Source organism: Melanaphis sacchari, unplaced genomic scaffold (assembly GCF_002803265.2).
Source record: "Melanaphis sacchari strain LSU unplaced genomic scaffold, SCAv2.0 Contig12_pilon_pilon, whole genome shotgun sequence".
Classification (NCBI taxonomy): Eukaryota; Metazoa; Arthropoda; class Insecta; order Hemiptera; family Aphididae; genus Melanaphis; species Melanaphis sacchari.
In genome coordinates this window covers 644,468-668,347 of record NW_020270527.1, presented here as the reverse complement: position 1 = coordinate 668,347, position 23,880 = coordinate 644,468, and the positions used below count along the sequence as shown (strand labels likewise).

General features: G+C 26.1%; 3 protein-coding genes across 3 annotated transcripts; 1 reads left to right on the top strand and 2 right to left on the bottom strand.

Annotated features, from left to right (window-relative positions):
- Positions 1 to 140: 140 nt before the first annotated feature.
- On the bottom strand, positions 141 to 5,274 carry LOC112591157 (protein krasavietz). The gene is made up of 8 exons (XM_025334871.1): positions 5,150 to 5,274; positions 2,656 to 2,727; positions 2,313 to 2,489; positions 1,936 to 2,240; positions 1,491 to 1,856; positions 1,164 to 1,383; positions 977 to 1,096; positions 141 to 202 (listed from the first exon to the last, which is right to left on the bottom strand). The coding sequence occupies exons 2-8, from the start codon at positions 2,714 to 2,716 to the stop codon at positions 174 to 176; spliced, it is 1,278 nt and encodes a 425-aa protein (XP_025190656.1). The 5' UTR covers positions 2,717 to 2,727; positions 5,150 to 5,274; the 3' UTR covers positions 141 to 173.
- Positions 5,275 to 9,418: 4,144 nt separating this feature from the next.
- Positions 9,419 to 16,371, bottom strand: LOC112591122 (ubiquitin carboxyl-terminal hydrolase 8-like). The gene is made up of 15 exons (XM_025334809.1): positions 16,141 to 16,371; positions 15,931 to 16,035; positions 15,641 to 15,862; positions 14,715 to 14,969; positions 14,315 to 14,649; positions 14,042 to 14,256; positions 13,870 to 13,959; positions 13,700 to 13,798; positions 13,552 to 13,638; positions 12,495 to 12,725; positions 12,200 to 12,304; positions 11,917 to 12,138; positions 9,996 to 10,129; positions 9,744 to 9,932; positions 9,419 to 9,671 (listed from the first exon to the last, which is right to left on the bottom strand). Exons 2-15 carry the CDS (start codon positions 16,026 to 16,028, stop codon positions 9,575 to 9,577), a joined length of 2,379 nt encoding a protein of 792 aa, XP_025190594.1. The 5' UTR covers positions 16,029 to 16,035; positions 16,141 to 16,371; the 3' UTR covers positions 9,419 to 9,574.
- Positions 16,372 to 16,904: 533 nt separating this feature from the next.
- LOC112591238 lies at positions 16,905 to 17,489 on the top strand (the record flags this gene model as incomplete). Its single annotated transcript, XM_025334993.1, has 1 exon — positions 16,905 to 17,489. A coding segment is annotated over exon 1 (585 nt), but the record flags the coding sequence as incomplete, so codon positions are not given.
- Positions 17,490 to 23,880: the final 6,391 nt, after the last annotated feature.

Below are 23,880 nucleotides of genomic sequence, written 5' to 3'. Positions count from 1 at the left end.
AATATAATTATATACCTTGGTGTTTTTATTTATTAAAAAAAGTAATGAAACAAGTTAATAGTAGATTCCTTGGTAAGTTATGATTTTGGTCGTTGGCTGACATCTTGTGTGTTATGCTTCTTATTTTAATTGTTTTTTTCCTTATTTATTTTCAGGTTGTTTTGGATCTTAAATTAATCTTCATCTTCACCAGACTCAGATTCTAAAACAGAAATTATTAACTTGTAATTACTAAGTACTTTAAACAATATCCACCATTTTTCTAGAAGAAAAAGATTATTGTGTCGTTGAAAGTTATTAACCTAGATTTTGATAATAATTATGTATGTTAGTTCATGTGCATTCTATAATAATTAAAACGTAATTTTTCTACATTGAAGAATAATTTATTACTCATATAAATATAAATTATAAGTGAAATAATGAAACTATACAAATACTATAAGGTGGAAGTTAAGGTGAAAATATACAAGCTTCAAAGGCAACAGTACATTTTAAATGTAATATTCTTCCATTAAGTATTTGATCCATTTCACAATATTAACATAGGCATCACCAAGACAAAGGATAATTAATAACTAACTAAATTTAATGGTAAATGGACAGTAATTAAACAGACAAATATAGTTAGGTAATAGAGATTGTATGAACACTAGAGGGTGGAACTCAGACGAAAATGTGTGAGCACCGAAGGCAACTGTTCATCTATTTTATAATATTCCTCTGTTAAGCATTTGATCCATTGCAATATTAAACATTGGCATCACCAAGACAGAGGTTAATAAAATATGTAGTTTTATAATAACATTTAAATGATTGAATCTAGCAAGAGATGAGAGTTAACTATGGCTTAATAACACAATTTGCCTTTATATCATTTATTTTAATTGAACAGATAGGTAGGCATCACTAATGATAAGGGCGGGGAAAAGTAACTGTAATATATAATATGAAATTAGTTATATTTGATATTTACCTTCTTCGGCATTTTGTAGCCATTCAATAAATTTTTTCATTTGCTCCAAAAATGTTGTTTTACCCTTAGAGTGTCCTTCCTTGTACCATTTCAAAATTACTTCTTCAGTCAACACATCAGCTGTAAATATTATTTAAAAATAAAGTAATTAATTTATAGATTTATACATTTCAAAAACAATTATCACTTTTATAGAAGAGTAAAATAATTTTTTGGAAGACTCTCATGAAATTCATATTTTCGTAGCAATATTCTTGAACCTTGAGCATTAGTGCCAATTCAGAACGCGCAGTAGTTGAAAAAGCAGAAAACAATGGTGAATATTGCTTTAAATGTTTAAGTGCCTGATCTGCTAGAAGTTCTTCTTTTTTGTTCCACTCAACTTGTGTCATTACAACTGTCCATACCTATAAAACAAATAATTACACTTAAGATTTTTTTTTGATTAAAATAATGACAAATTATAAATTGTATTTATACATATATATAGATTATTAAGTAAATTAATAATTACCAAAACAATAATTTCATGTTCAGGAATGTCATGCTTAGAAGACAATTCTTTGATATTTGAAATTATTTCTTTCATATTTTTGTTGTCATTAAAGTCATCATTTAACTGAATTTCCAAGTTGCGTTTAGCTTCCTGACTGGCCTGAGCTAAATGTAACTTGACCACATCACTCAATCCCTTTTCTTCAAACTGTGCACGAAGATTTTCTTCAGTACGCTTGTTGGGAGGCAAGAAATCCATCAACCGACCTTCAAGACCTCCTTTTTTCAACACAGTCAGTAGATGGGCATTACCTACTTCTTGTTTATATGTCACAAATAGTTCAATGAGAAACTCTAATGCCAACCCATCTTTAATCAAATGCTCCTAAAAAATATGTTCTTAGTATAAATATTTAAAACAGTAAATAAAATAAATAACTTGACATATTATATTGGAAACATACATTAGTAAGTACTTGAAGAACAGTAGGTGGAATTGAACCATTAGAAATCCACAATGTTGTCATACGCGCAAGTTTAATACGTTCAATGTCACTAAAACCTTTAATGAACAGCAAAATTTTTTTCATCTCCTCCTCAAACATTTTCTCCAAATATTTATATCGACGCATGAGTTTGATAAACACCTGTTCATAGTTTCGCATAGATACCATGTCTTCGGGCGCTTCAAAAACACATGCATTTGTCTTCCACAGTTTGTCTCCATCCTGAGATATTGATCCATCTTGTGATATGGATCCTCCCGGAACTAAATAGACATTGATAGAAATATTAAAAGTCAATGAAAACTTGAAACAGAAAATATTAAAAAAAATCTCACCTAAAAGACCTCCGGCAATCAGTATATCAAAGAGGACTTCACCGTAACGGCGATAATCAACTTTAGAACCAGCTTGATCAAGGAACTTCCAAATTGCTTCTAGGTCAGTGCCGGCACCGTTGAGGCCCCCAAGGATGTAGTCCCGGAAGCCGAAAGGATCGTATTTTTCTTTTTCATCTTAAAAATAAATTAAATTATTACTTAAATTTAGTACCTAACAGAAATGTTCATTTCTTGTAACCAATAATCTCAATAATTATTAAATTAATTTAATCAAAAACTATATGCTAATTAATTAAAAGTGAAGTTATAACTAAAAATTACTCTAGAAAAATATAATTACCTCTTTTTCTGGTCTTGATGCGTTGACCTGACAGTACCGGTTTTTCTGTTTTTTGACTCATACAACAACTCGCTGAAAAATATTTGTTATTATGAAACAAACTGCTAATGAAATCTTTAACTTATAATTTTGTAAATAGTGTATTATTGTTTTGCTTGTCAATTATGTTGTATACCTATAATAGCTACTATAGAGGAAGATAACAAAGAAATTTCACTTGAAAAGGAGATATGTATTTCAACTATAGAGTATAAAAGTATAAACACAAATAAAAATAACTGAACATTTAAAAGATTAATAAAAAATATATATACGTTAAAAAAGTATTGAATTCAATGTTTAGAATACTTTATGATAGTTTATTTATGTTTTATTACCTAGGTATTAAAAATTAGTTAATACAAGTATTAATTTACAAGGACATTAGAAAAATGTGTTGATGGTTGGTTATCAGAAAAAAAAATAAGATTCAATTCTGATTAATCACGTTTTAATTAAGATATAGAGCATGTTAATATACCTCGTTTACATCTATTATAAAAATCCAATATAGATGTAAAATATTTTGTCTAATAGAAAAATTGAATGTATAAATTTGACAACATAAATATTGTTTTTTTTTATTATCGCGTAAAGCAATTTCATTGAAAAATGAATTTGTATTACATAAGTACTCAATAATTTAAATTTTTTTAAATACAAATCAAAGGCATATAAATGCATAAAAATTTGTTCAGTACTTTTAAAATATAAATATTCTTCATGTATATTATGTTAGTTAAAGGAACATCAATATTTATAATTAATTTTTTAAAATCTACAATTTTTCAACACATTAATAATTATAAGCAAATATAATATGCATCAAATGTATAAGGTTAAATTAAATTTTGAATTATTTGTACTTAATTTTAATAGCTAAAATTTAAAAAAATCTAATGATTCATGTTTAAGATATTCCTATCTAGATAAATTGGGAAACACATACCTCTGATATAAATAAAATAATACTATCAAAAAATACTTAATTTTTCTGTATGAATACAAATCTACAACCTAGATAATACATTTATCAATTCTAGTTCATATTATTAATAAAGAACTCAAAAGTACTAAAATTATATACTTGATTAAATTAAGTACAAATATAAGAAATGGAATACCTACAATACTTTCAGTTTTGTAAATAAATTATAATAAGTAAAAATATATTTTATAACATTTATCTTTGAAATTGTAATAAGCTAGGTATAATTTATTTGTTTATAATTCATAGAAATGTATCAATGTACACTGAAAAAACTTATTTTTACAAGCCAACATATACTTCACTTAATTGAGAGATTAGTTTAAGATACTTCTAACAAAATCATTATTCATAGCAGCATTTGAATACAAAAATATATATTGTCATTCACTAACATGCTCTAATTAAAAGTAGGTAGGCACGTAATTTTGTAAAAATACTTAAAACTTAAGGATGAAACAATTTATGTTATGCTAAGTAAACGACTAAAAACTAACCCAATTTTGAACTCAATAATACGAAAATGTTGGTTTATTGTTCATACATGATTGTAATTACAAATTGAATCTAGGTATTAGAATAGTCTTTTAAGATCAAATAATGAAAAAACTAAAGAGAACGAATAGGATTAGACAGTCAACAGGTAGGATGATATAATTAAGGATAAAAAACACCTACACGTCAAGTAAGCAAACAAAGCAACGGAATGTAATTAAGTTATTGTAGGCACATGCCACGTACCAGCGAACCGAAGTGGACAAGTGGTACCCATTATTAGTAAACACACGTTATGTCTGGAGATCAAAATTATGTTGCCATCGAGCAATTGGCTCTCAAGATACAGTAAGAACACTGAACAGTGAATCCCTCTAATTTAATCCGCCGAAAAATGGAGAGTACAACGAAGTAGGTTACACGTTATAACCAACGAGGGTAAAATTAAGCTTAAACGGGGTTGTCGAAGGGTAACGTTACATGCACATGGCCATGTGACTGATACATTTTAACCGCCACAGACACCATTCCTGCAGATGTGGAATAAAGAAAGAAGTTAAAAGAAACTGAAAACGATGTCAAGGCCGTAGTAGAACTAATTTAGTGAACCAACTCGATGGCAAGAAACGACGAATTTCCGTAGTCATTGCTCAACGGTTCATCATGCACGCACGCGCAAAAGTAAGTACGTGTATTAGCATATTCACTCAACATGTAAACACGAACGACGAGTGCTGAAAAAACACGAAGTGCGTTTGATAGCCGCCATTGGTGTCGTGCGACCACAAAAACAGACGCTACCGACAACGTGACAACCGCCGCATCAGGGGGGGGACCACCGCAACATCGAAATGGCCGTTCGTTCGGTCGACGCGACGAACCCATGACGATGCTGAATTGGTCGGTCGGTCGGCCGGCCGTGTCGATCAAACCGTTTCAATGTTTACAAAACAATCTCTACATAGTACTTACAGATTAACCTGTTGTCGACGCACGGATGTAGTTGAAACGGCGTGAAACGATCGAAAACGGACGCTAAACAGACAACAGGACAACGACCGGACTAGTAATGATCGTGCGTAATATCCTATGCGTCGTACTGTTTTTCGTTCGTTCCTGGTCGTCGTTGGTTGGCTACACATCTCAGTGGTCACGGTACCGCGGGGCGGGGTGGCGGAAGTCCCCGTGCAGCCGTTTAAGGGTGGACGGTGTCTAGGCCGCGCGGGAAACGGTGCTTCCAGTCCGAAAACCGCCGAACTAATTAATTGTAAATCCCTTTTCTTTGAGAAATCATCGTCAGTCAGCAATCCCGTGCTGTGGACCATGGCTTTTTCGGCCGTGTGTCCGAAAATTTTTTAAAAAAAAATTTTCACGCACAGTGTGTCCACGTATTGTGATGGTTGCCGCACCTGCCTGACTGTGTTCGGAACACGCTCGGAAACCCAGGGTAGTGCTCGCGGTATTTATTGTACCGTCATAATGTCGTACCAGTGTACCACCACTCGTATCTCGCCTATTGCCAGAATTGGTGAAAATATCGTGATTCCTGACGTCGTGGCCTCGTCGTCGGTTGATGGTTGACGCCTGACGGTCATTCGATGGGAATCACGTATTATGCTTCGTCACTTGTCAGCTTGCAACTCACTTGTTTTTAATTTTGTTTTATATGTTATTATTATTTATTTTTCCCTTCTTCCACCTTTACATGAACACGTACACGTTATACGTTGCTTACCGACGATATAATAATTAATATACGTGTTCCATTCCAATTCACTAATGTAGTAATGTGTAAGAGGATAAAATGCTATAACGTTTAAATACGCCGGTATAAAGGTCAGATAAGCACTTCTCGAAGTTCTAGTAATTCTATGACAACGATTTGTAGCTTAAGCCGATATTGCAGCTCACAGTAAACTATAGTCGATCTATAATTGATATCCAGATTTTAGATATAAAAAAAATTAGTTACAGAATATCAAGTCCAAAAATATCTTAACCGTGCTCTTTATATACATACATAATATGTTAATGATTTTATCAAACATCTCATGATTTAGGCCATTTGGGCCGTGCGTGATAAATAAGAATATATTTTAGAACAAGGGTGTCAATGTTAATGAAGAACTTATTTGAATTAATGACTCCGAAACTCACGTATAGACTTTATTTAAATACCCTATACAGTAATACAGTATATTATATAGTTATTACTTATTGGTAATTATAAAATGATTAAAACATAAAACTGTGAAGCTGTTCTAAAGTTAGGTCTTAATAATATAAGTTGTATTAATAATTGGTTAGATGCTGATAGATCGTCCTTGCTCAAAATCGTTTTTTCTATGTATTGATTTTGTAGTTTTTAATAAAATTTTGATTTTTAAGTAGTTATTAATTTTTAGTTTAACTTATAATTATTATTTATAGATGATTTTCGAAAAATAAAAATATTGACGAAACACAGAATATTCTGTAGTTATAATACAGTTTTAACAATTTAATAAAAATCATAGTCAAAGAGTGAATTTTTAAATTAAATATCTGTCTATAGTACATATTTTCATGTGTAAGACAGAAAAAAAATATACACACTGATGTCTCGTATGTTAGCAGTTTAAATTAATCACATGAATAATATGCTACTTTTATTTAAGTATCATTGTAAGGCCTCAACGTCAAGGTTATAATTTAGATGTAAACACTAACTTACTAGACTTAAATCTCATAGTTACAAAATGTACGATATATTATTACCTATAATCTATATATTGTATACTGTTTAGTATACAATAAAAGAATATTATAGACTATTATGTACCTACCTACTTATAAAAAAAACTAATATCTACATTATATGTAGGTTTGGCGGAGGGCTATAATAATCCAGAATATAATTTTACGAATAGAAAAATTAAAAAATATACAGTTAATTTGAGTACTTACCTAATTGCGTTATATTAGTAATGATTTTAAAACAACAAATGCTAATGATAATTATGAGTTTTTTTAAATAAATATTTAGAAGTAAAACTATAAGTAGGTAAATTATGTTAATAGTTACACAACATTACGGGAATGGGAACATAAAATAAATAATTGTTTCATTATCTTTAATATTATTATTAAACTACCTATTATATCTTTATACATTCTTTAAATTGATTTTTTTAATCTTTTCTATGCCTCATGCTATAGTGAGTACTGACTATAGCATCCCACACCTGATGTCTCAAATTACCTAAGTAAGTAATTTAGTCATTAACTATACTTATATACAGGCCATTCGGGGCCAGATTTAGAAATGTGGAGTCATGGGCCCGCCCTTAGAAATAGATATTAATTTTCAATTAAATATATTTTTATAATATAGTTATCTATTTTTCAAATATTATATTATTACGTATTACACTTGGATGCAAACAAGTCCCATTAAGTGAAGGCCCTCATTTTGTGAAGCTCCCTAAATCTAGCCCTGCATAATATATGTTAATATTACATATAATAAATAACAATTTTCTTATAATTTATTTTAAAATCATATGTTCTTAATTTTTTTTATTGGTAGGTATTGGCCGTGGGGGAGGTTGGAATAAATCTACTGCTGAGTTAAGAGTAGAGCTAAGTCCTAAGCCCCCTTCAACTTGTGCTTTTGGGCTATGATAGATACCTAGATAGAAGTAATATTATTATTAATTTGTAGTTAGTATTTTAATTTAGTATTATTTGTGTAGTTTAAAAATTATATCAATATAGAAAAACAATAAAAAAAAATTAAAAATTGTGTTTAATAAATATATATACTATATTTAATTAAAACAAGTATTGAATAAGGCATAAAGCTATTGTAGTTTACATTTTCCAAGGTAATTCTGTAATAGTTTGGCCAATACATAAATTCGTGAAATCATCTATTTTTTCCATCAAAATAGGGTAGAGCTGTAGAAGATACTAATTAATACTCGTCAATATACGTCATATTGCACGATAGGTAATAGTCTACTTTAGTCTTTAGCTGTTTCATGTTTTAAATGATCAACTAAAAAAAAAATGTTTGCTTCAATTAAAAATACAGGTTGAAGGTGGTAGAGATGATTAATTAATCATTTAATCCAATTACTATCACACAACAATATAATTATAATGGAATAAAATAAAAATAATATTAGTAATAACTAATAAACAATACACTTCATCGGTAAAATGTGCATAAGCCATTAAGTATTACGCAATTTATTTATTTATTAAATTTCCTACTACTATGGCTATCACGATAACAAAAAAAAAAAAAAAAAATGAATACAATAAAAAATGATTGAAATTTTTTGCTGTTAAGATAGATTTATTGATTTATACAACATTCATTAATAATATATATTTTATGACATACATAATAATTATCTAAAGACGCAGTAAAGAATACAATAGTACACTTTACATTACCATCAACACTGTAGTCACATTTGACATTACGACATATTGTATAATGTATATCTATTGTCTATTCAGCCATTTCGTTCCTTTAACTGTGTCAACAGTACTACCTACTGCCTAGTGAAAACAATACAATATACTGTTTGATATTGTACTTTTCAGCATACTTTCAAATATTTAAATTGACTTGGCATTTTTGATATCGAAAACAATTACTAATTGTGTAATTTATATTATAAGTATGATGCTTTCTTTTGTTTTCATTTGACTACTACCAGTAGATACGTCATAATCTATATTCGTTTTCTACAACTTGTATTGGTGTATTGCTATTGTTATCACTATTACCACTACAAGTTACAACTATTATTAAAAATAAATTATTTTTATATCAAGGACGTACAATTTTTGGCTAACTATTTGATTTTGTTTACATTTCTAATGGAGACATTGCTTATTTATGTAACGAAGTATAATAAATTAATAAACTCAATTTGAATTTTAGTAGATAGGTATTACTGTTAATAATAGTGGAGCGTGTTGTATATAATTAGAATTAATATAATTTTATAGAAAAATAAATAGTGAATACCACATATATTATTAAATATAAAAAAAACTTTGAATTTGGTTATTTCAGGATTTTAGGAAGGACTAAGGAGCAAAGATAATATTTGTTATAACTGCTACTAGACTAATTTATTATTTAGAATTCAATTATTTTTTAATAAATAATTGTCAAAAAAGCATAGGACATAGGTTATTTCACTAAAATTGTATACAAATTGTAAAAAAATAAGTTATTTATAAACAAATAATTTAGCATAGGTAGTGTGAAATATCAACAAATCAACGTCTAATAACAAAAATAAATATAAGTTGTATTAAAACACTTATTTGTGTACAAAACACAAATAAAACTATACATACATGATACATATTAGTTTTAGTAACTTAAAAAAATTAATTTTTCCGACAATAAAATAAAATATAAGCTTCTGAAGAACAAATTGTTGAAGAATCAATTTCATACACTCGGACATCATCAAATTTATACCACCTGTAAAAAAAATACAGATTGTGTACTTAAGTATATACAAAATATTTAAAATTTATATAATTATATCATTACTTGTTTATTGACTTTTTAAGACAACTAGCTGTATAATGTCCACCATCAAGTGATCCAGAATGATTAGATACACCATATAAACAGTATTTCCAATTACGGTGTTCTAATCCATTAATAAAATTTGACATATCTAAATCTGTTTTAGAGAATTCAACATTTGAATTCTTTTTGTACCCATTGCTTGAAAATCTAAACAATTAAATAATCAGTATAATTTTATTTGTATAAAAAAATGAAAAATCAATGTAATACCTTTTTAAATGTATTATTAAATATGGAGGAAGCCTCATTATGTCTAATTTTTTTGTAGCATCTCTGCTGCGCTTACATCTTGGACAATGCCAACCACATATTGATTCACCATTCAAGTATAACTGTAGGCAATCCTAAAAACATTAAATATGTATTAATTTCATTAATAATAAATATAATATTACTTTAAATATTTAAATGGTTGTACATTTTTATATCTTATCTTAATAGCGTTTATAAGTATTATAATTTATTTTAAATACAGATTTAAATTAATTATTTATATACACCAATACAGAGATTAGGACCATTTGCATATTTTTGAAATTTTTTGGAAAAATTTTAGTAAAAAAAAAAAAAAAACTGTACAAAATAGTCAAGATAAATAATTGCTCAGTTTTTTGCTTTAGTTTTAAAGTGGCATTTCATATTTTTCTTATTTATATGGAAGTTAGTTATTTAAAAAAAAAATAATTTTTTTTCTTTGAAGATTTGTAATTTGTTTTCAGTTAAATCAAATAATTATGTTCAGAGTTTCTACAATAATGTTTGTATTACAATTGCAGTTCAATGTTTTTATAAAAACATAATAGCATCATAATAACATTTTAAATAGTTAAAAAAATTGTTCATAACTAAAACTCATATTAAAGCACATATTTTAAAATATTAAATTTTTTAATTAAAATTAATACAAAGAAAATAATTTTAATTTTAAAACATTATTTGAAAAATAAATTGAATTTTTTAAATATTTCACTAAAATTACATTGTAACGATTAATTTACAGTTGCATTTTTATCAAAATAAATATGTTATGTTACAAAATACTGCACATTGTTCAGATATTTTATAACTTATAGTAGATAAAATAAAAAATACAATTATAAATATTAAAAATAATTATGTAAAAATCACATAAATCAATTTGGTTAAATAAAAGATATATAATTTTTTTTTTTTATTAAACAATGACCATAAGTTACAGTGAAGAGACGTGAGTCTTTGGTCATATCATTGGTACACTTTTTTAGACAACTTCACATTATAAATAAATAAACTATAAATTAAAAATCAACCACGATAATGAGTTTGCAGTATTTGATAATTAAATTAAATTATAATTACTTAGGAGAATGTCAGCGAAATATTTGTTTTCTCTTTAAGATTAATTTACAACATAGATATACACATTTATATGAAAAAAATGTTTTGAAATCCCAAAAATTATGATTTGATGTAAAGGTATTTAATTTATATTGGGTAATTGAAAGAAAACAAAGTATACAGACATCCTAAGAATATTATAATAATAAAAAAAAAAAGATTTTGACATATAATATAGTATAACATTTAAAATTCACAAAAAATATTTTATTCAAATAAATAAAACCAAATAAATTGTTTGTATTAATAAGTACTAGTGGGAGGACATTGTTTCATTGTCTTCTATGATATTTTACCACTGAATTATTTTTAGCTAAAATTTACATTTTTTGTACATGTTTTAGTTATTACTTACACTATCTAAATTATTAGTAGTGTTCTTCTGATGTAATAAAAGTAAAAATAATAACTATTTATTCAATGTTCATAAAATAAGTTTTATTAATAATTTTAATTTATAAACTATATTTTAAGTTAAGAGCTGTGCTCAATGGTATCAAGTATTTGTTAGGCAGTAGTTAAGCAACTGCCATTTGACTCCCAAAAAATCAATTATTAGTATGCCTGCTACGAAGAAATGCTACACGCTAGTGCAGAGTAAGGTTAAATAATTTTTATATGATACTAAAATCAAATAGATAGATAGATATATTAATTTTATTCAGATATCTTATTATACCAATAAAATAAATAAATATTTTTGCAACACTGTATAAATAGTAAATATTAATTTAAAAAAAATCAAGTCACTTACTGAAAGAGTGCATTTGTTACCCTCTGATGGCAATGGTAAACTAAGACTTGAAAATGGTTCGAAAGTAATGGACTTTTCAAAACATGTGTCACAAGATACTGTTGATTTTTGTTGACCATAAAAAAGTTGTTGAATAATAGAATTGTTTGCTTTCGTCCAATGACCCCAATCTTCTTCACCTGTTTCTTTTGAAGCACCTAAAATAATCCTATTGTCCTCTGGCTAAAATATAAATAATATAAATAAAAAATCAATAATAATAGTTTATATAATAATATTTTACTTGATTTAAATCATCATGAAGCCAATCTAAGAGAATAGTTAAAAACTCATGAGAGTCTTGTTGATCATAGTGTTTGAACATATCTTTATATTCTCCAATAGTATCCTATATTTATTTTTGAAATAATTATTTTGATATTTATATAAATAAATTAGTTAAATTACATTTTGTATTTTAATTTATGTCAACTTAATATTACATTTATATTATTAATAAAACAATTTATATAATACAAATATAATTTTAAATTAATATAATTAAATTATATGTTGTGAAATCAAATAATTTTTTTAACCTTAAATTGTTGACACTGAAAAGTCCTGCCAGATAGTGACCATAAGTTTTTAATAACATTACTAAATTCTTTGGCTACTAAACCTTTTGTTCTACTTTTATAATTCACGAATTGACTATAAATGTTCATGAAATATTTTACAAGATCTTCAGTGCTACTTAAACATTGCAGTATTGAATTCATATAACATGTGTTTCCTAAATTTTGTAATCCTCGTAACCCGTCACCTCCCTAAGATGTCAAAAAACAAAAAATTAAAAATTAATATGATACAATTATAATTATTGGAAATATAAACTTTAATGGTATGAACTAGTAGTAGCAAAAACTTGTTTTATTTGTGAGATAACAAACTTAGATTGACCCACTTACACATTTACTTCAAACTGATTTTTAAAATCTAGTAGTTAAATTTCTTTTCTGATTTCTAAGTAGGAGTAAGAAAGTTTAGTTTACCACCAACCCAAAATTTTAATTAAATACATAATACTTCATAAAGTTATTGCTGTGCTGTCAACGTTATAGTATAACTAAATTAATTAAAAATCTTGAACATCATAATATAAATATTGTTATGATGGGTGGTTTTTTTTAAACAAATTATTCATTATAAAAATTAGATTTTTTTAAACCTTTTTTTGTGAACCTAGAATTTTTTTAAAAAATATTTTGAATTAGAATATATCTTATTGTAACTTTAAATCTGTGTAATTAAAAATCAAAAACTTTAATTTATATTTTTAATACTTAGAAAAACAAAATATCTAAGTTAGGTACTAAACAAAAACAAATTTAATATATCTGTTTTATAGCTGTCCCAAGACATATTATCATTATTCCATTGGTTAGTAATGAATACCTCTCAGTAATTATGTTTCAAAAAAATGTATTTAATAATGATAATATAAATTGTATTTACTTCTCTAGTTCAACCATAGTTTGAGAACATTTGGATTACAATAATGAGTGTTATATATTAACAGAATTACCTTACATAATATTCAAGAGACTAAATTATTTTAAATATGTTAGTTTAAAAATATAAAAAATGTCTTACAATGATTTTTGTTCTAGAAACTACTAGTAAATCATCGGATGGCTTGGTGGAACGGTCTACACGAGGAGTTGAATTTAAATCTATGTCCTAGAAATAAATTATTTATTGTTAAACATTTATGCTAAAAATACAATATTAAATATAATACTTGATTTTTGTATTCGTGTACATCAGAATCAACATCTTCCAAAAAACTATTTTCCAGTGATAATCTTCTATTTTCTAGTTGTTCAATATTGTTTGGTAACTATAGAAACAAATAGTAGTTATAATAATTTATTAATCTGTTTCTTAAATATATTTTAAAGATCACAATACTTCATTATTTTCATCATCCAATTCATCATTATTTTTATATAATGGTTTAATGATCTCTGGGTTCTTAAATTGATTAATTCTAGTAGGTGGCTGCAAAGTATAAAATACACATTTATATTTCTTATTTAATATAACTATTTTGATGTTATTTAATCATCTTAATAGTTAATACCTTTGTAGATCTATCAAAAACAGGCAATTGAGGTCTGTCATTTGAGATATGAGTTAATTCTTGAGAATTTATATCTTCTTCACTGGAATGATTGTCTTTATGATCTAACTTTGATTGAATATCTGTTGTTAAACCATTATAAACAGTTGATTTAAATTTAAATTTAGCCAAATCATTTTGTACAGTACCCAAAGATGGATATTGAATTTGCTTATCTAATGAGACGAAAAAAAAAATTAAGTTTAGTTAAAATAAATATTACTTATTTATTACTTTCAGGTTCTTCATATTTAGGTTCTGGATCTAATTCTATATCCGAAAAAGGTTTAATATCTTTATTTGATTGTATTATATTATTTTGAGAAGTTTCCCAAGGACATAAATGATTAAAATCTTCATAACCGCCTTTGAGAAACTTTAATTTTTTGCTATTATCACAAGATGGATCCCATTTAAGTAAAGCACTTCTGAGATTAAGTAATCTTTGATCATCATCTATATCTTCTGTCCCTTGATCTAATATTACAATATAATTATAATTGTGTCTATTTATCCATATCTTTTTAAATGGTTCTTCTAATTTGGTTATTAATATGGCAGGTGTTAAACTAAAAATTATAATTGTTTTTAATTAATATAATAAGTTTATATTAAAATATGATGTAAAAATTACCCTAGAACTAAGTTCTCTTTTGGTATGTTAATTACATCACAAGAAATGATTTTATTTTTATAAAAGATATCTGATGGTCTTGTATCAAGCAAACAAATTTTTTTTCTATCTGTATTTTCTAACAGATATAATAAATTTTCATTAGTTATTGTACTTTCAAATTCAAAATGTAATTTTTCTTCAGAATGTATCCCTTTTTGGTTAGAATGTTTAAGCAATTTGTTATTATTTTCTTCATTTGTTTTTTCATTATATCTAAAATCATACAATAATTAGTTAATAAATAGTATAAGATTTAAAATATATTTTTATATATTAGTTACCTAATGAATAATTATCAACATAACTATTTAGACTCTATAATTATACTAAGATATCCAATAGTAGATATTTATAAAATATTGTTTATAAAGGACTAGGATATTTTTCCATATAGTTTGAATAACAATTTAATACCAAATGTGTGCTGCCCTACTATAAATGCATCCATAATGGTTAATACACTTTATATTAATGATATTTTTATGTATTGACATAAAACATGATCAAACTATCAAAGTATTACAATTTTTTTAATAACACTAAATAATAATTTTAATTTATAAATAATTAATATTAATTAGGTGTCATTGTTATTGATTCAATATTCATTAGATTTTAGAATTCAAAATTTTTAACAATAAAAAAATAAAAATAAATATACCAGAAAATTCAATTGGAGTACATTATGTTATACAAAGACAGAAAAATTGTGAACAATCTAATGTATGGTATATATACTAATATTTTGTTATAAAATATAAACATACATACATTATAAATGATTCATAAAATATTTTTTTTATGCTTAGAGAAAGTTGTTTGTTTGGTTTTAAAACTGCATTTTTACAATGTTATAATTAAGATTAACAATAGAAAAATCTTACCTTTTTACTAAACTTTCTTTAATGTAGGTCAACATGTTTACAGCTTTTTTTAAATTTTTTTTGTACATACAATCAATATATATTTCATCATCAATAAAAGTTTTTTTCATAAATTGTAGAATTTGACAATATTTCATTAAATAAATATATACAACTTCTTCATCATTTTCATTATTTGCATTCATGGCTTTTTCAAATAATAATTCAGCTTTTGCTTTTAGTCTGTAAAAAATATTAATTATAGTAAGTTGCATTTAAATATTTGTTTTCAATTATTAGCTTATACTTACGATAGTACATTCAAACTCTTTAATGCTTCTGGTATTTCTGTCTTCATATTTAATTCGTTGATATCCTTTGCAATGTAAAGATCTTTTTTATTCCTCATGATTTGACTAAACATTATATACATTAATATTATTGATTGTTACAGCTTAAATTGTTATACTATCTAGGTACTGTAACGCTAAAAGTAATAAGTATTGAAGGACATTGCTTACCTTTGGTTTTGATGAGGCGTGTTTAGATCTGAATATATGCCCTTTAAGCAATGATTGTCACAGATTTAATTTCAGTACTGTGGTTTTTAATTTTCGAAATGAATTATTTTTGAGATATTGGTGGTTTTAATTTGCAAGCATATTGAATAAAATTCCAAAGAAATAAGTGCAACAAATAACAAATATTTAGCTTTAGAGTTTTGACATTATCAATTTTCTCAGCAGATATCTATAAAATAGTAGGTACTTTAAAATGATAATATCAGAAGGCCAGTGTTAACCCTTCAATGCGCCGTGTTGCTTCTAGGCAACAATTTAAACAACTGTTAATAATTTCGTATACAGTGATACCAACCTCATCTATGGGAATATTAATATACTATAATAGCCAGTTATCACATTTTAATATTTATTTTATTAATAATAATTAATAATATTGCGTACAGCTATTTTAAAGTGAGGTGCCTGTAAGATATTGCCATGCTCCATGTGCACTTTTCCCTACTATCATTTAGCCGATCTAAATGTTAAAATAAACTAAATAAAAATTATTATTTATTTGTTTATGTTATCAATAATTATTAAATGTAATTTGTATAACATTATAATGGCCAGTTTTATTTTTATAAGACTAATAATATTTGTTGCTTGAAAGCAACTGTGCGCTAATAATATATTAGTTTTATCTTCAATATTGTCATTCATTTTATTTTTATACAAACTTACTTTTTGTTTTTATATAAGTGTTGAGTTAGTTTTTTTTAATGGCTTTAAATGATTTTGAAATAACTGCATTATTAACTGAATGGGAAAAAAGTGAAGATGAAAATGATTTAGATAGTAATAAGGTACAAAATACATTTGAAAACGTTAGTAATGTAGAATTTATTGATATCAATAATTTGCCTATTGAAATAGCTAATATAAACGGCGAGTTTGTTAGTATTCCTTTTAGTAATGATATTGCTGAACCTTGTTTATCTATTGCTACATCTGATGAAAATATAAATAATATTGCTAATATTGCTATCAATAAAAATATTTTGTCATCTAATAGTAGGGCTTTGAGATCTCATAACAATGTTACTAGTCATTTTATTCCTACTATTTCGCAATCTCAAACCAGTTCCCAGGGACAAGCGCCATCTCCTAATATTAATCCTCCTATTCCTGCTAACATATTATGTATATCTAAAGTTCAACAACCTCAGAAACCAGTAAACTTAAAATGGAAGAAAGGTAACCTAATAACTAATGATGTCAGTTTAGTACACAATCCAGTGACTTTACCAACTAATATTTTGAATTTTAATTCACCACTGCAGTTTTTTTCACATTTTTTCACTGATGAATTATTTGAAAAAATAAAAAACGAAACAGAATTATTCTCAACGCAAAAAAATCCAAATAAACCATATAATGTATCTATTATTGAACTTATTGAACTAAAAAGGTATGTAGGTATATGTTTATATGCTTCAGTGTGCCATGTAGCATAAATAAATACCTTATAACTTCATTCATCTTATGTTATTAAAGTTATTTTATATTTATATATTTTAAATGATAAATAAATAAAAAGGTTAATACATGTTAAGTTTTTAAAAATTGATAATTTTAATTCTTTGAATGTTATATTTTAGTTAAATACAGTGGCGACTCGTGAGGTTCACGTTAAGTGGTGCACAAAAAATTTATGAGATATCTATGTTAGATGGTAAAAAAATTTATTTTGGTATAGGTACATACCACGAATAATACCAAAATAACGTACTTACTTATCTTATCTAAATTAAATTTTTTTAAGCATTTTACCCCATTAAAATGTGAACTAATGTGAGAAGTTTATTTTTCATGCATTTTGATTTTCAAATTTAAATGAGCCAAATCGTTTATACCTTTTTGTACCCAATTATTATCACCAGATTTTCGAGAAAAACTGTTATTTAATAAATATTCAATAGTAACCATGTTTGATTGTTTGATTGGTAGTTACAAACACAAAATTAAAACTACAGGTACCCACGAAAAATAATTAATAAAAGTATAAAATTAATAATATTAATATTCGTACAAAGAAACTATTAAACGCAAACCGTACACGACACGCTGTTTGACGAAACTAATGGCAAATAATAGCTAATCATAACAATATGATTTTAATCTGTTTTTATATTATGAACGTTGATGTTATCATAGACGTATTATAATAATAATAATAAGTCAATGGATATTATAGTAGTTATTAGTTGATTTGACAGCTGCACACTGGCAGCAGTTGATGGATACTGTACAATGATACATTGATGCGTTATCGTTTCGACGAATGACACGATATCGCGATAGCGCGACAATAAAATAGGATCGGTGCACACATTAAATGTGCTCCAAATTGCCATGTATTACTAACCGGCGTGTTGAGGCATGTAGCTAATTTTTATACGGCCGCCCGGAGCACAAACAACTTGTGCTCCGCGATATTATTTAATCGTTTATAAATATATTTCTTAACATAAAAGCTGCAAAAACTTGTTTTTATTAATATTTTTTTTAATTACAGTCCATTTGTATAATCATCAATTATATTATGTTATTATGGCATATAATAATTTTTTATATAATTTTTTTGGGTGGTTCACGTGCTCCTGTGCACCATACCACGAGCCGCCACTGGTTAAATATATAATAATACAATTTAAATAAATCGAATATTATTATATTTTTAAATTGATTTTTAATACACTTGTTTTTATTACATTATGTTTTATAATTTAATTTGTGAATAATTATTTTGAAAAGGATCAATTTAAGAGAAAGTTAGTTACAACGTGTTTTTACTAAAATAAATGTTTTTTTTTTAAATTATTTATTTTATTTTTTCGTAAGTCCTTATGCGCAATGTTGCTTAGTAGCAACAAATACAAATTGCTCAATTTGAATATTAAAAAATGATTTGAGAATTTTTTTAATATTTTTCCTGAATTCCTGACCTATAAATTAGTTTAAAAATATTTATTTTTTTATTTTTTTTTTATCGCGCATTGAAGGGTTAATGTATTATTTAGTGCAAAAAGTTAGTCCTTCCAAAATCAGTGTTTTTCAAAAGTTTCACAATTAGTAGGTACCTATAGCGCAATATTGACACTTGAAACTAGGCTTGATTAACTTTTAAAGTAATTGATGAAAATTATGATGCTTTAAAGTTTTATAAATTAAAAGCCATCGTTTTTAAATATTCCTAATTCCTTAACAATTTTTCTAATAACAAAAATCATAAAATTATTAGTTGTAAATTTATTTGACTTCTGGCAGCACTGTTATAAGAGGAAAATATCAAATTATTTGTCCACCAAATGGGTTACATGCCCGCCATCCGGTATTCTTAGTTTAAAGTATTTGTGTACGTACTTAAAGTAATAAAACTAGGGATCGCCACAGATATAGATAATAAAACGTATAAAATAAATTATAAAAATTAAATTTATTAGCTTTGGCCATGTATATGAAATAAATAGGGCTCGGATTTTATAGCAAAATAAATCTTTAAAAAAGCATTTTAAGTAGCTAAAAAAAGCAAAATAAAGCATTTATTAAATTTAATTCTAAAAAACAAATTTAAATTACGCATAAAATTAAATATTAAAAAAGGAATTTACAACCAGATATTTGGTCAAGCTACTTTCATTAAAACTCGTCCTATATTGAGTGGTAATAACGATTATAAAAAAATTATTTAGAACACTATATCTCACTAATTTATATATACCAGTCAACTTAAGTATTAGAATGTGCTATAAAAATACGCAGATATAATTTGGATAATTTCAAAACTATAAAATTTCGGCACAAGAATGATAGTTATTTTATCAGTTATTCATTTATTACTGTTTTTTTCACCGGTTTTATAATTTTTTGCTAATAATAATATAGTATTTTTAGTCTATAAGTTAAAAATAAGTTAAATTTTCAAGAAAAATAAGTAAAAATTAAGAAAAAAGAAGCAAATAGGGAAAAAGCAATAAAAATCAAGTTTTGTCGAAAAAAGCAAAAAAAAAGTTTACTTCATTAAAATCAGAATGATCTAAAACGTATTTATACAATAATTATCTTTCTATTACATGCCCCTCAAAAGAAGCATTTCCTACAAAATCCGAGTCTTAGTAATAAACTTGTGATAGGGTAACTGCAGGTAACTAAAAAACTGACTTCAATCTGATTCAAAACTTCTAGCGTGATCTTGTGTATTATTTATGTACCTACTATAACTCTCGTTTATTGTTATAGAATACAATGTTATACAATACATAGTAATTATATTAGCTATAAAGCTAAATGTGTAAAATTACAGCTCTGAGTTTTCTTCATTCTTCAGTTTATGTATGTATTTATACATTATACTTATACAGGCAGTGGAGTATTTAGAAATTTTTTGGGGAAAGCTGATCAATTACTTATTTCATAAAAAAAAATATTGTGTCAATGTATTTTTAATATTTTCAAACAAATATAATGACTGATGTAAGATATTGAATTACATTTTCAAGAATTTTAACCTATTTATAATTTTTTTATTAACATTAATAGAAAAAAAAAAATAATAGAAAAATCGAAAATTTCAAGGTACTGTGGTTACTTATTCTTAAATTATAATGAAATAAAGAAATCAAATTAGTCTAAATTTGTTATAGCATAAAAAATCTCGTTTTTTTTAATTCTTTGTTTTTTTCCCCGATTATAAAAAAAAAATATTGGGAATTTTTAAATTTAACCTCTCTAAAGTACAAACTATAGATCCAATTTATTATTTAAAGCACCTTAAAAGTTGAAAATTGAAATATTTTATTAACAATTGTTGTGCACTTATCAAAAAAAAAAAAAAAAACGCATCATGGTAAAATCAATACATTTATCGCTTCACTCAGAATCTAAAATCCTAAATTCATTAAGCTGCACGTATAAAGCTGCGCAACAGCGCAACTAGTTCAATTGAATTAAAATTCTTTTAAAAGTTCCTTCTCTATATTATCTTTATCCATAACAAAAATGCGTGACATGATAACTGCTCATAATACTATCAAATTACATTTAGTTAATTAAAATATTCACATTTCAGATAAATATTCTAAGGCATATGCTATTATGACAGCGTGTCATTCATTTGTAGTGAATGAATTGTAAATAGTTTAATAGTTATAGGTATAGAATATTATAAATTTGCCCTGAAGACTGACTGAAGTTGTTACTTTTAATTATAATTATGTTTATATTTAAATAATTATTATTTATCTTAACATAGACAGGTCGCCAGGATGCCAAGTGCTGATCGGAATATTTTAGGTAATTAATGACTATGAGTCATTATTGAGTTTTATATATACTTAACTTGCAGTGGTTCTCAACTTTTTTTTCACAACAACACCCCAACTTATATCAGTTAAATTTAAATAACTACTGGTAATACATTTAAATCATCATGCCCAACATAAAATACATTAAAATCCAAAAAAAAAATTATAAAAATATTTATTTTTTTTTTCATGAAAGTGACAACCGACAGACATTACAGTTCTAAGTTTCGATTTTTGATAAAATGCTATTGATGTGGTGCCGTTAAATAATTTCACCTGCGGCATTTCGATTTAAATACCTACACTTTTTTTGCTATTAAAAATTATTCGATTTATGATGAGTAACGTGTTTATAGATTAAATAGAGCTATAGAAATAAATTTTATTTTATTTATATACTAATAAGTTTAATTAGGTAGGTACTACTGAAAGCGTTTTTTTTTTTTATAAATGTACGTTCAGTATTGTTTTAAAAAATGTTCTGACATCTGTTATACAATAATGAGTGTGTGGGTTTGTGTGTTTGTAAGGTTTATTATGACTTATACCGTAGTTGATAATAAACGCACACTGGTACCTACTTTAGATAGTTGATATTATAATAACTGAGTTTTTTAATCTAAAGTTTGCTGTATATCATGCATTTATGCTATCTATTTTTTATGTACGCTAGTACCAAAATACTAAAATAGCAAGAACAGAAGAACAGAGTTGGCGTAATGTTTTAGTAATTTAGTAGATAATGGTTTTATATACATAGTCAATACGTCTATTAGGAACTGGAAAAAATTGTTTGTGATGTAAAAAAATAATAAGTAGATGTAAACCTAGAATTCGTAAAAATGTGGATAAATTGACTTTATTAAAACGAACCTATAAGCACTCTCACGACTTGAGACTAGATTAAATACTGAAATGATCATCCAAAATTATTGGTTTTTAGGTATTTTATGTCATACTTGACATATACTGCACAGTAGAGCTAGAGCGGTACCTATTTCCTGCTTTTAGGTTTTTAAAATATAAGTTTAAAACACCTTAAATCGATGCAGTGGCGTATTTATGGTGGAGGGGGCGAGGGGGCTCAGGCCCCTCCCGAAATGAAAAACGCAATTATTAAAAATTGTTATTTTTGACATGGAATATGTCTTATGGTTGGGGAATGGGGACAATTCCAAAAAATTGACACGACACCGATATCATGACGTCATGAATGAAACTGTCGCTTAAGCGATAATTTAGAATAAAAGTATAGCGTGTTGAATGCGGTTAGTATTTTGACGATTATTAATGATTATGTAACACAATTTATTATTTTAGTTATATAAATAAAACAAATATTGGATGTTAGTTGTTTACGATTTTGGCGGAAACTATTAGTATATGTAATTTTAGCTCACGACTTCTAGAATTAAATTAATAACTGTAGTGGTGAGATAGTAATAATATAGGTAGACAGTGGCGTAGGTTAGGTATTAACTATTAATTATATGCATTATATTAGTATTGATTGTATTCTAGTTTAATTTTGAGTGTCTCTAATAAAAAATTGTTTATAAAAATGTAGTTATTACTTTTTTTTTATGTTACAATTCATTAAAAAAATGATTGACTTTCTTATTACTCTGATGGTCTAAAGAGAGTTAAAAGATCTTGTAGTATTCAAGCAATTTTTGTCTAAATAGTGTGTCTCCTCCCTCCTTTCCCTAAAGAAATCCAAACATATAATCGGCCCCCTCCGAAATAAAAACCTATGTACGCCACTGAATCGATGTATCAGTCTGTCCGTTCGTAATTTACGAGTATTAGCTAGTACTTAAAGTTAAAAATGTTCCGATTTTTAAAAACTTTAGTAAAAAGTTTGTTTAACTTGAGTAAATAATAATTTAATAACGATTTTATTCAAATTAAATTTATTTTAACTGGTATTAAAAAATAAGTTCATTAAATTCATTTTAAACTGTAAATACATGAAAATATGTATAGTTTATTGCGTTGTACTAAATTGCATTTAAAAATTGGAAATTTAGCACACTCGTGGAATGTGCTTATCTAACTTGTTTGTGTACATATTTATTATTACTTTTTAAATAAAATAATTAAAGTTGATTTTACAAAATATATGTGATTTCACGAAGAAAATAATTGTGTCGTATATTTTGTTCCATGACAATTATTAATAATATACGATTTGTTTATTTGCATATTATGTATTTTTATACATATCGTTTTTTTCTTCTAAGGTAAATGTCATTATTGGGCCAAGTTTTTTTTTATCGTTACGAGAACGTGTTTACTAATTATATTGAAGTAATTATTATAACAATGTATTCTATGTAAATAGAATGTAATTTTGTAACTTTTAGTGTAATAAACTGGTACTCAGTATACA

Coding starts and splice junctions, on each gene's coding strand:
- LOC112591122 (XM_025334809.1), bottom strand. CDS start 16,028: ATGAGGAATAAAAAAGATCTTTACATTGCAAAGGATATCAACGAATTA. Junction 12,726..13,551: donor TTTCTAGAACAAAAATCATT/GTAAGACATTTT, acceptor TTGACATCTTAG/GGAGGTGACGGGTTACGAGG. Junction 12,139..12,199: donor TTCATGATGATTTAAATCAA/GTAAAATATTAT, acceptor TTTATATTTTAG/CCAGAGGACAATAGGATTAT.
- LOC112591157 (XM_025334871.1), bottom strand. CDS start 2,716: ATGAGTCAAAAAACAGAAAAACCGGTACTGTCAGGTCAACGCATCAAG. Junction 2,490..2,655: donor CATCAAGACCAGAAAAAGAG/GTAATTATATTT, acceptor TTTATTTTTAAG/ATGAAAAAGAAAAATACGAT. Junction 2,241..2,312: donor GATTGCCGGAGGTCTTTTAG/GTGAGATTTTTT, acceptor ATGTCTATTTAG/TTCCGGGAGGATCCATATCA.